We start from the raw sequence: 13,278 nt of genomic DNA, 5'->3' as shown, positions 1-13,278 counted from the left end.
GCTTCGTGCTTGGTGTCTGCGGTGCAGCCCCGAGAAGCCGCCAGGTCTGGTTTCGGTTCCTTTTTTCGTTATTGTTCCGTGGAGGCGGTTTGTTTGGTCCTCCAGGGTGAGAAGAGCAGCTTCCAACCCCATCCTATCAGGTGGGGAGGGCCGTGACCCTCTTGGCCGAGCCCCACCCTTGCTGGTGCTCAAGGAAAAACCTGGGCCAAAAATACGGGGTTGGTCTTGTAGCAAAGAGCTTATATATAATATAGCAATGGATCAGGGTGTAATAAGAGGCAGCCATGGGGTGGTATGGTATTGTGGGGTTAAGGGATACCCAAATGGGCCTGGGAATGTTTTGGATAACATGACAGAGTAGGACATTATAACAGGATAGCTCAGTCGCAGGATCCTTTAGAAGCCATTCTGTGAGTTAACTGCAATATATTACTCTCCTGTTCTCTACAAACATTGTCATGTCATCTGCTTTCATGCAAGCTGGATGTGGAAAAAATATTCAATTGGGTTTAAAATACTTATTGTAATGTTAAGAACTATGTCCCTTCCCCTTCTTAATGGCGATACATGTTAAAATAACAATAATTAGAAATCCAAAGTAACAGACTGAAATATGTCTTGGCTCAGTACCATAAATAGCACCCCCCCCGTCAGATAAGAGTTATGGGAAATTCCACTGTCATCCATTCAAAGAATATTATTATTATGATGTGGTTGGATGTTACCTTCCACTTTAAAACATTTCCCCACTTTTGTTTTTCTGCCTAGAAACATTTACTGTTATTCATCTTTGTATTTTGTGTGTGCATGTGGAAGCTTGTTAAAAACCTTTGTGTGGAGATAAGCTGCTTTGCAGGCTTTTCAAAATCTTTTGCACAGTTTTCTTTTTTTAAGTGCTCCAAATATCTCTAGTTAACTCACAGGTTAGTCAAATGGCAATTATAAATCTTAGGAGTAATCTTTCTGTTTTTCTGTGTTGTGCTCTGTATGTTTACAAAGATAAAAAATAAAAAAAAGAATAACACACTGGAAAACTCCATAGCTTTCTCAGTACTCAAAGCTGTTCATTAGCACTGAAATCTTATTCACATCTGCCCGAGGTAAGTCTTATTGAGTCTTTAATAGACTTTACTTTTAGATAAGTGTGTATAGAATTGCAGTATTGGGCTGCAAACCTTGTCTTGCTTACTTAGGAGTAAGGCCCACTGACTTTGATGGGGCTTACTTTTGAGTAGATACAGTTAGGATATTGCTGCTACTATTTACAGGAAAATGGAAGGGTGTGTACCTTTTACTTTCTCCACGACATTCACTGTTCCACTGCAAACTATATTTGCTTTTTGTACCATTGGAACTCTGCATGGAAGGAAGGAAGTTTGAAGCCACTGAGTTAACTTCACAAAGCGTGAGGTGTATAGTCCAATATCTGTCTCTCATTGGCAGCCTATATCCAACATCGTCTGCAAGTAATATGGTTTTGACTTAGTGTCACTCAATGATGCTGTGGGAAAGAAGGAGCCATGTCAGAAGACGCTGCTAGTGAGACACGTTCAAAGATAAAGACAGCAGCTTTAAGAGTATTTGATCTTCCTCTTTCCTGGTATTCTTCTCTAACCCAGGTAACCCTTGCATTTCTTTATTTTAGTTTGTAGTGCTTTTTGAAGCTAACATCCTACAGTGTTTTATATAATGTGCTTTTATGTAATATGTATTTGGTTAAGATGGTTTATGTAAAATTATTGTTGAACGTAGCATTAAAAAAAATATTGCTGTGGATTCCAGTAGATTTCATTCTGTTACATGTACTGGACTGCAGAGGCTGCAGTGAAGCCTTTGCAGTGCCATACATCTCAATTGTAGAGTGATTACAACCAGTACTGCCTATCTTGTTTTTTCTGTTTTGCGTCGAAGTGCATTATTTGATGTATTATCTAGCCAGTTTCTAATTATTTTCTACCTTTCAGTGTAAAGTTTTTTAGTGAGCTCACTGATATGAATAAACAAAAAGCCCTTAAGAGTAATATGGGTAGTATACGGCTAAGTCATATTCAGAGCAGACCTGTTGAAATCACAGGAGAGAGGTTAGCGGCAACTAATTTTAATTGCTTGATTTCAGCAGGTCTCTTGTAGTACAATTTAGTCAGATATCACCCTTTGTTGGCAGTTTTAATAATTATAAAATAGGGACTACCTCTTAAGAATATCTTGGAAATAACCACACCCTATGTGTATGTTTTCTTGCTAATGCAAGTCACAGAAGGCTTCAGTTTTTTAAGATTTCTACAAATTTAATCATGTTGCTGTCAGTTTTGTCCCAATTTACGAGATGAGCATTTACAGAGTGTTGATACTTCCAATATTTAGCATGATCTGCAGAATCAGGAAGACAGAAATAATCTAGAGCAGGCTTTTACTGTGGGTGGTGGTGGATAGGACATACAACATCTGTTTCTAAAGCAGGGTAGGGTGGAGCCCCGACTGCCAGAAACGCTGCTGCACTATAAGAGGAGGTGGAGTGGTGAAAAGCAACAGAACAGAAATAGACAGTGTTGGACTGAATTTTGTTACCTTGATGTCAATGTGCTCCACTCCAGAAGAGGAAAGACTGCTGTATCATTTGTCTCAATGACAAAAAAACCTCTACTAGTTCCATCAACTAGGAAAAAACCTGAATGTATAATGTATCTCTATACAATATGAACAGAGAGCCTGAAAGTTTGTATATTGAGAAACACATATTAGGAGTGTGATCCAGAGGGTCATTTTGTGCAGATTGTTGTTGTTGTTTAGTCGTTTAGTCATGTCCGACTCTTTGGGACCCCATGGACCAGAGCACGCCAGGCACTCCTGTCTTCCACTGCCTCCCGCAGTTTGGTCAAACTCATGTTCGTAGCTTCGAGAACACTGTCCAACCATCTCGTCCTCTGTTGTCCCCTTCTCCTTGTGCCCTCCTTGTGCAGATAGAATTTGTATATAATGCAAGCATAGTGACATTTGTCCGGTAACAGGCAAACCACATGTAGCCACAGAATGCTTTGTGAGGATGTCTGTGTTGCACACAGGAAAACTACTGAAAGGGTTGGAAATTCACTGTCTTGAGCAGCACACTTTGCTTGTATTGAGGATCTGCAAAAGTATAGCAGATTGCCTGCTGCTGAACTAATAGAAACCATGCCCAGTCCTCTGGTGACCACACCCCAGGTACCCGTTTTCCCTGAGCACCTGTTGGTTGGGAGAAGGCGCCACAACTACTCATGCATCCTTAGATCAATTGAAAAAGACAAAAAATCAGCGGAGAGTAGAAATCACATCAGATTCTACTATTTTCTTTTAAATAATGAGGCATATGTACATTCGGCAGTGGCTGTAGTGTTATGTCTGGTGCAAATAAATAATGTGATTGCCAACTTTATGCTAATACATTTGTTCATAAAGTTCATCACAGTGTACTGATTCTTAGTTGGTTCCAGGCTACATATTATGCCAGGTGCATCTACAAGTGGAAACCTTTAGAAATGTCTCTAAATGGTTACATAGCAAAACACAGAATATGATTAATTATAGAGTAGGACTAATGCGTGCTCTGGTCCATGGGGTCACGAAGAGTCGGACACGACTAAACGACTAAACAACAACAACAACAGGACTAATGCAGTTAAACAAATGCTGTAATGAGCATGCCTTGTTCTAAAAGTAGCTAATGTTGGGCACATCCAGTTCTGCTTCCAGTAATTATCAGCTTACCGCTCAAATTCCTGAAAAGAATCTGTGTTGGTCTTTGGAAGCAAAAGAAGACATTCACTTTAACTTGTGGGCAAGTTTTCTCTAGGCCTTTGGATTTGCCAGTGGGAATCCAAAGGCCTGTGGTCAAAATGTAGAAATATAGCATCCAATATAACTGTCAAAATAAATGCAAACGCACACTTTCTCAAAGTTAACATAAAAGTATAGCATTTTAGCCTATTGTGTGTTGTTGTTATGATTTTGTAGAAGTTATTTAAGATTTATACAAAATAAATTGCAGAGAGTTTCTTTGGTGTAGTGTTCAGATTTCAAATGTTAGCTTAAACCTATTGCATCAAAACTGAATTATTTTTTTCTCCTTCTGTAGAACATATGATATAACTTACTTTTTAAAATATGTGTTTTAAGGTTAAGGTTTCCCCAGGTCTCAAGAAGTTATTTGTAATAACAGCAGTGGGTGCAGTGTCTGTGCTTTTTCTTGCCCATCACTTCAAAAGAAAGCGTGGGAAGAAAACCAGGAATGTATCTCCATGGGAGCCAGGCCACGTCGTGTTAGACTATATAAAAACACCTGCATCAGAGAAAGGTAGGTGACACGATGTCTAAGGAAAGCCAAGATTCTGTACACACCTGGAAGGAAGCCTCATTGAACACAGTGGGGCTTACTTCTGAGCACGCCTATGTAGACTTGCAGTGGCCAGCTTTAGAAGTACATGGAAATAAGTTGGAAAAATTGGGGCATATTGCCAAGCAAGCATTTTGGGACTGGGGTAGAGGTTTTTGGTTGTTTTTTTAAGTTCCTCAGCTTGGTTTCCCACTGAAACATGCACTATATGCATGCAACAGTGTGTGTGTGCACCACAACTCTTTCCTTAACAAATCCCTAAACTCCCTCTTTATCGCTTAGAGATAATTTTTTTAAACCACAATAAACAGTTGGCTTAGCATAGCCCTGATTGGTCTGCAAGGAGATGGACACATGTAGCACCTTTTCCCCCAGCAGCAGGTCCTGCATAAACCTGCCTGCAGCCTTCCTTTTTGTTTTCCCATCCTCAAGCCTTGCTGACTACAAAGTGCACGTGCTTATCCTTCCTTATAGAAAGCAATAGATGAGAGTTTAGTGATTGACAGCTTATACAATCATTGTACTGCATTAATAGCATTCTAGAATGTTACATTACTTTCAAAATGATAATTTTAAGAGTTACTGGAAAAGAAAGAGTTATCCCATCTTAAAAAGTTATTGCTCGAATACAACAAAATTGGTTAGTTGTTGTTCAATGAAAACCCTTTGCGGTCATGCAAGTGACACTTGCTTCAATGAGGGTTAATCCCAGGTAAGTCTGCATGGGTCTGTCGCTTTGATTATATTATCTTCCTCTTCAGGTTCCAGTTGTTCCAGCAGCAGACAAAATCTAACACTTTCATTGAGTTCAGCCAAAGAAAAAGGTTCTCAATCCTATATCAATGCAAATGGAGGCCTCTTCAGTAAATATTCAGGTTCAGTGCAGAGTTTGGCCTCGGTAAGCATATCTTATTATTTTCATGTAGTTTGCTGATAAGCTGTTGAATAGTGATTCCCCCCCCCCCCCATTAACTTGCATAGGGGCAGGAAAGAGGCTCTCTTCCTGGATCAGTGCTCCTCTAGAATGTGTGCCATTTTTATGCTGACTCTCACCTTGCTTTTCCTCCTGTACAAAATGAACCTTAAAGTCACCTAGCCTGAAAACCCTTGGGCTTATTTGTCTAGCACGTTTCTTACCTAGGGACACCTCTATGCTATTGTCATACAAATTGCCCACAAAACTATGGGGACAGCTCGTGGATTTTTTTTTTTTAATGATCCCCAAAGTGAAAGACTGCCCTTCTAGTAAGCCATGTGAGCTAAGCGTCCCAAATCTGACACCTGTACATCTTCTTTAAATTAGGTCCAAAGTGCCGCATCCTGTCCTAGCTGTGCTTGTGTCAATTCTAGTTCCTGGGACAAAGCAGATGAAGATGATATAAAGCTGGTCAATGTTCCAGTAACTACTCCAGAAAACTTATACTTGATGGGTAAGTGAGCAGATTCCTTAGATGCAGCATTTCTTGCTGCTATTTTTAAAAGTTTCTAAGTTCAGGGTTGTTTGCTATTACAAAAATAGTGTTACTTTCTTTCAAGGGCATGATGACACTTGTATTTAACAACTGTTAAAGATATTTGTTGCCTTAAGTCCTCTATAGGCCATATAACATATCTGTCTGTTCTGTGGCAGAGTGGCTGGGGCAACCCAGCCAGATGGGCAAGGAGTAATAATAATAATAATAATAATAATGATAATGCATGAAGACAAACCCTGCCACATGCAGGGATCAGGAACCGAAAGAGCATGTGGTGTGTAGTCTCTGTAGACAACAAAAGTTTTAGAAACTAATGGAAACATGAAACCTTCCTCATCTACAGTGTTGCTACGTGTATTCACAATATGTTTGCTTATTGAATATTAAAAGAATGTGTGGCTTCGCTTGGAACAATTGAATTGGAAGGACTCAAAAGCTGTCTAATCCATGGGGGCTGAATCCGGCCCAATCGCCTTCTAAATCCGGCCCGCGGATGGTCCGGGAATCGGCGTGTTTTTACATGAGTAGAATGTGTCCTTTTATTTAAAATGCATCTCTGGGTTGTTTGTGGGGCATAGGAATTCGTTCATTCTCTCCCCCCCAAAAAATATAGTCTGGCCCCCCCACAAGGTCTGAGGGACCGTGGACTGGCCCCCTGCTGAAAAAGTTTGCTGACCTCTGGTCTAATCCGTTCCCCTCTCACAATGCAGCATTCCTCCTGATCAGTCAATGAAGTACATGGCTTGCTCAGCTAGAGTGCCAGTACATTGGACTGATTTATTTGGCAGCCACCTTTCTACAAAAGGTTCAAGTGTCGAGCCATGCCACCTGGTACAAGGGAAGGCAAACTGAAAATCTGATACAGGGTTGTTGCATTAGTAAACATATCTTTCAGGAATGGAACTATTTGAAGAAGCTCTTCGCCGATGGGAGCAGGCACTGACGTTTCGTAACAGGCAAGCAGAAGACGAAGCCAACTGTAGTGCCGTCAAACTTGGAGCAGGTGATGCTATTGCAGAAGAAAGTGTAGAAGTAAGTAAATGAGTTGCTGTTCCTTCAGATAATTTGTTTCCCCTGTTTTTGGTTAAAATTCCGAAGTATACTCCAGCTTCTAGCAAAGAAGCTAAAATTATTCAAGAGAACCTGGATAACACCAAGATTGCAGGTTTGATCCCTGTAAAGGACAGCTGCATATTCCTGCATTTCAGTGGGTTGGACTAGATGATCCTCAGGGACCCTTCCAACTCTTATGATGCTGAGGAACTCTGTGAGCCTCTTGAATGCCTGCAATATGAGCAACTGCTTCCCCAGTGGCCTCCCTTTAAAATTCAAGGGGGGGGGGGGGAGAAAGAAAAAAACAATACCTGAATATAAGCCACTCCCTATGTCTGTTTCAGCAGCGATATCGTAAAAGCCCATTTTTGTAAGGTCATGAATTTAAGCCGCACTTTAACTTTTCACGGTCAGAAATTGGGGAAAAAAGTGAGGCTTATATTCAGGCCAATACAGTACTATTAAAATCAAAACTTACACAAAGCTATCTCAAAATTATCTCATTGCAAATCCTGGCTAGGATGAACTGGCATGGGCTTAATAGGATAACATTAGAAGATGATCCCTATATTCTTTTATCCCCTACTTTGGCCATCTAAGAATGCTGCACACTGAGCCTACATTGGTTGGACCCTCTTCCATTGGTTAGTTAACTTTTAAAGTATTTGCCTATTCTCTTGAAGTACCAATCTGCCTTTCGCTTTGCTTCTTTAATTGGGCCTGGGATTTGGGGAGGTGTTTGCCCACTATCTCCTGTACCTAAGTGGAAGCACAAGAAAAGCAATTTACTCCCGACCCACGAAGATGGGAAGCAGCAGACTGGCAGCTACCTTGCTGAGGCAGATGACATGGCTTATAGTTTTCTCCATGGACTTCCTCCCTGGCCAGGGATAGAGAAAACAGGTGGGGTAGAGGCAGAGATAAGAACAAAATTTGCACAACTGGCCAACCTCACACAAGGCAGTTATTTGTACAGTGATCTTTATATGTCCACAGTGATGGAAACCCTAAGCATTTTGCTGCTGAAAGGCATGAATTCCGCACATAACTTCTCTTTTTGTACCCAGTTGCAAACATGTTAATGTGAAAGTTCCAGGGTGGGGTATCTGAAGTATATGTACATAGGATTGCACCTTTAGTTTTTCTGAAGGGAGCTTCTTGAAGTAAGCATGCCTCTAGACTCCAACTTTCCTAATCTTAATAGGTTAGTTGCTGATCTAGGTAATGTTTCCAGGTCCTGCTGATTTTTGCATGTGGGACAGTATAAATATTTGATATGAATAATAACCAAAAAAGTGTTTGTTGATCCTTGTGCATCTCAGAATCTCCATGAGCTGCATAAAATATTGGTGACAGAACGTATTTGCCCTCTGCAACTTCTGTTTTGCAGGATATCATTAGTGCTGAATTCATTCATAAGCTTGAATCCTTGCTCCAAAGAGCTTATCGTCTTCAAGAAGAATTTGAGGCTTCTCTTGGGGCCTCTGATCCTGCTTCCTTTGCCAATGATATTGGTGAGTTTGTCTTGGCTTTAAACTTGCATGGTTCTTGATGATATAGGGCTGCTAGTCTTGAAAACTTATTGGGACATGGTGGAGAGGCAGGAATAGGGGAATCAGAAATTACGTGTGATTCGAGTTGCTCCTCTTGTACAAAGGATCAGTTCTACAAAGCTGGTTTAGCTGCCGGCTCATAGTAGTAGCACAAGGAGCCTGTAAAGTGATTTGTTAATCCGCACGTCTACATATTTGGACTGAATTTAGACCCAGAGGGTGCTCTTGCATTTGGCTAGAAAGCATTGTAATGATCAGTGAGACATGAAAGTAGAGATTTGCGGGGAGATGAGGATACTTCTTATGTATTGTGTAAGAATACATAGCAAAGCAGAACGTGACTACTTTGCTAACTATGTATTGTAAGCGAGGTCTGGTCAAGTAGTTTGCCAGCCCTCGGCCACATCAGCATGTGCGAACAGGTAAAAGGATAACATCTTTGAACTTGCTTACAAGTCAGACTTGTACCGTGCTGGCATTTTCAACTTTAATTTTTGAGGTACTTCTGTACAACTGACTGCAGTGGCAGGAAGAGACTTGCTGGTAGTCTGTTATAATAAATCACTCTGCCCCAAAATGAACCCTTTCTTCCACAACTTTAGAAGACCGAGATTGCTCAGTGCCAGTCTGTTGTTTCTGTAAAAAGCAAGGTTGCGTGGAGCTATTGAGAACAAATGAAACTGCATTATATTGAGTCACACAGTTGGTCCATCTAGCTCATTGCTCTCTGCACAGACTGGCAGCACCTCAGTCCCTGGTCACAGGCAGAGGACATTCCTAGTCTTATGTGTACTAAGGACCTTCTTCATGAAAGCTGATGCTCTACCACTATGGCATATCTCAGTTAGAAGCTTAAAAATATCAAAGTTAGTATTTGGATGCCAGGATGATCATGGATCATGCTTAGAAGCTTTGTATGTTTTCCTTGATAACAACTGTAAACTTGAAATACAAATTGCTTCATTGTGTGATTTGCGTAGATAACACAGAAAACTTTGGAATTGGGGGACACCAAATATATTTTAAGAAGATAAAATACTGCTGTATCTCAGAATAACCGATTTACTGAAGAATGTGTGATTATGAAAGTTGAAGTGTGTCTATGAGTGTGAAGTGAGACTGTTAGTTTGCATTTCTTAGTGCAGAAAGTATTGATCTGATGTGTAATCTTTCCTATTCTGCTTAATTGACAAGGCTTCTGGAAGCTTCTCTTTGTGAAAGAAGCAAGCAGAAGGTTCATAATGTTTGGGTTATACCTTCAGAGAAGCTGAGTACAGCTGGCTTAAACTGGTTCTGTGATTTCTTTCAGTCAAGGTCATGCTGACTATAAAAGTAAGGCCAGAAGGAGCCTGGGTTTCACTTTCTCTTTCTATCTCTTTTCCTTATGGTGTGGCGTTCGGTACATAGTATGCTTAGTGTTAAGGTTTAGACTTGTTATAAGTTATTGTAAGTTTAAGTCTGCTGCAACTCGATTTCTTATGGACAGTGCCAATCCTGAATGTATTGGATTTGTGACCATTATGCTCATTTGCCTTCAGTAGCAGTAAAGCTCTACTGGATGAAATATTTATTGCCTCTGGTCTATTTTTGGGGAATCCTGCAACATGTTTAAGTTTTTACTCTGCTAACTATATGTTGGAATTCTACTCTGGGTCAATATTGAGTAGAAATTCATGACAGAGACTTCTGGCTCCCAGCTCAGTTATTAACTCACTAGGTGGCCTGAAGTAAGATATTTAGTCTTCAGTCCCCCTCTGCAAAATATGCGTTGTTACTGGCCTACCCGCCAGGGTTATTGTAAAGATTATTGAGAAAATATATGAAGGACTTTAAAGTGCTATAATAATCACAAACTGTTTGTTTTAAAACTACTGATAAGTATAGAAAGCCACTATAAGAAATTGATTGAAGGGTGAGGCAGAAATCCGTACAGTGGTACCTCGGGTTAAGTACTTAATTCGTTCTGGAGGTCCGTTCTTAACCTGAAGCACCACTTTAGCTAATGGGGGGCCTCCTGCTGCTGCCACGCCACCGGAGCACGATTTTTGTTCTCATCCTGAAGCAAAGTTCTTAACCTGAAGCACTATTTCTGAAGTGTATGTAACCTGGAGCATATGTAACCTGAAGCGTATGTATGTAACCTAAGGTACCACTGTATTATACATTCAGAAATGGTAGTGTGCTGAAACAAATCAACACTAATTTCCTGCCCCAAATCACTTAGCAACATCAGCAGCAGGGGGAAGTATTGTACATTAAATTCATGACATCAGGTTTATTGGGAAGCCGAGCAGCCATATGTATTCTGCATCCCCAGGAGCTAACTAAGGCAAAGCACTGTCTTTGTTGCCAAGTAGATTTATTGGTCACAACTTGTTCCTGGAAAGTGTGCATTTTAAGATAATGGCAACTGTCCAGCTCTAGATTTTCATGGCGTTAAAGTCGGAGGCGCATGCTGCCACTGCTAATTTGTACGGTAGATAAGATTGCGACCCATTTTCAAAGCTATTGGCAATTTTTAAGATGGTGTAAATGAATAACTTGGCAATGGGGTAATTGACTGCATGTTTGAATTATAGATAGAAACTGTTTTCCCTCTGAAACATGACATTTGTGTTTGTTCCAATATTGATTTGTGAGTTTGAATCACGGATGCCACCAGGGGTCAGTCTTCCAATGGCTTTTTAAAATCCTGTTCTAAGCATGCTTCCTGGGAGCTTGCTAGTTAATTTTAGTTTTCTGGCACATTTTTCCCCCAACACCTGCTACTGTAAGTCAGAATATAGAAAGGGGCTTGAATGTCAGCTCTGAGGTTAGAAATCACACTGATATACATTGGCATTGGCATATATATCTGCATACCAGCTGTTGGATGTCAATTTCCTTTTTAATTTTTCTTCCTTGTGGAGAGTCTGTCAGCTTCCATAGATTTTAATGGGTTAAATTATATGTTTCACAGTACAGTATTGCTGGTGTGTAAAGATGACGAAATTGTATAGAGAGAGCTAAATAACAATCAAAAGAGCCTTTCAGTACATAATGCTGAAGCAACATGCAAGGGCAAAACAGAATACTAATAATGGCATATTATTGTTGCCCTGAGTGTCATATTAATGTTCTAACCCAGTGTTTCCCAACCGGTGTTCCGCGGCACACCAGTGTGCCGTGAGACCTTGCCTGGTGTGCCGTGGGAGGGAGGCGGGAGAGGCGGGGCGGCCCCGTGCTTCGCGCAGCTGTCCGCAAGCCTTGGGCGCCTGGGGGAACTCCCCCCCGGTGCGCAAGGCTTGCGGGCGGCAGCCTGCAGCGCGGAGCGCGGGGCGCCCTTTGGAGGACGCCCCGTGCTTCGCGCAGCTGTCCGCAAGCCTTGGGCGCCTGGGGGAACTCCCCCCCCGGCGCGCAAGGCTTGCGGGCGGCAGCCTGCAGCGCGGAGCGCGGGGCGCCCTTTGGAGGACGCCCCGTGCTTCGCGCAGCTGTCCGCAAGCCTTGGGCTCCTGGGGGAACTCCCCCCCCGGCGCGCAAGGCTTGCGGGCGGCAGCCTGCAGCGCGGAGCGCGGGGCGCCCTTTGGAGGACGCCCCGTGCTTCGCGCAGCTGTCCGCAAGCCTTGGGCGCCTGGGGGAACTCCCCCCGCGGCGCGCAAGGCTTGCGGGCGGCAGCCTGCAGCGCGGAGCGCGGGGCGCCCTTTGGAGGACGCCCCGTGCTTCGCGCAGCTGTCCGCAAGCCTTGGGCGCCTGGGGGAACTCCCCCCCCCCGGCGCGCAAGGCTTGCGGGCGGCAGCCTGCAGCGCGGAGCGCGGGGCGCCCTTTGGAGGACGCCCCGTGCTTCGCGCAGCTGTCCGCAAGCCTTGGGCGCCTGGGGGAACTCCCCCCCCCCCGCGCGCAAGGCTTGCGGACGGCAGCCTGCAGCGCGGAGCGCGGGGCGTCCTTCGGAGGACGCCCCGTTCTTCGCGCAGCTGTCCGCAAGCCTTGCGCACCCAGGGGAACTCCCCCCCGCGTGCACGGCTTGCGAGCGGCAGCCAGCAGCGCGGAGCACGGGGCGCCCTCCGTAGGAGGCTGCGGAGGGTGGCGCGGAGCTGCCCGCGCTCCAGGGCTTCTTGCAGCTCCGCGCCACCCCTGGATCCCGGTGCGAAGCCGCGCGGGGCTGCGGAGGGTGGCACGGAGCTGCCTGCGCTCCAGGGCTTCTTGCAGCTCCGCGCCACCCCCCGGATCCCGGCGCGAAGCCGCGCGGGGCTCCGGAGGGTGGCGCGGAGCTACCTGGGCTCCAGGGCTTCCTGCAGCTCTGCACCACTCTCTGGATCCTGGCGCGAAGCCGCGCGGGGCTCCGGAGGGTGGTGCGGAGCTGCCTGCGCTCCAGGGCTTCTTGCAGCTCCGCGCCACCCCCCGGATCCCAGCGCGAAGCCGCACGGGGCTCTGGAGGGTAGCGCAGAGCTGCCTGCATCCCGAAGCCTGGTGCGCGCTGAAGAGCGCCCCCGGGCTTCACGCACCTCTCCGCAAGCCTGGGGAGACCAGTGTGGCTCCCTAGGCTTGCGGATATCAGGCTGTTCTGGGGGCTGGGGTCGGGGGAAGCTTGGGCTTCCCCCGCGCCTGCCCCGTGCCTGGGGAGGGAAAAAAATTTTTTTTCTTTATTCTCCCCCCAAAAAATTAGGTGCGTCTTATGGGGCGGTGCGTCCTATGGGGCGAAAAATATGGTAGTCAATATAGGCACAGAGTTAAATTTTTTAACATTTTCTAATGGTGGTGTGCCTCGAGATTTTTTTCATGAAACAAGTGTGCCTTTGCCCAAAAAAGGTTGGGAAACACTGTTCTAACCTAAAGCAGTTGGCTCTTTTAA

The 13,278-nt window shown here is 44.2% G+C and overlaps 1 protein-coding gene across 5 annotated transcripts in view; it reads left to right on the top strand.

Annotated features, from left to right (window-relative positions):
* MIGA1 (mitoguardin 1) overlaps positions 1–13,278 on the top strand; it is a 39,392-nt gene that overhangs the window by 1,962 nt on the left and 24,152 nt on the right. For 2 of the 5 annotated variants that reach the window (XM_028733045.2, XM_028733041.2), the window contains exons 1-7: positions 1–44; positions 1,444–1,619; positions 4,153–4,330; positions 5,131–5,267; positions 5,673–5,799; positions 6,740–6,876; positions 8,288–8,411. In XM_028733045.2, the coding sequence (XP_028588878.1) occupies positions 1,521–1,619; positions 4,153–4,330; positions 5,131–5,267; positions 5,673–5,799; positions 6,740–6,876; positions 8,288–8,411 (802 nt within the window). In that variant the 5' untranslated portion in view covers positions 1–44; positions 1,444–1,520. The other 3 variants (XM_028733043.2, XM_077928566.1, XM_028733044.2) reach the window with 3 other exon arrangements.

The sequence above is a fragment of the Podarcis muralis genome, chromosome 5 (assembly GCF_964188315.1).
Source record: "Podarcis muralis chromosome 5, rPodMur119.hap1.1, whole genome shotgun sequence".
NCBI classification, from domain to species: Eukaryota; Metazoa; Chordata; class Lepidosauria; order Squamata; family Lacertidae; genus Podarcis; species Podarcis muralis.
This window is presented reverse-complemented; position numbering and strand designations above follow the sequence as displayed.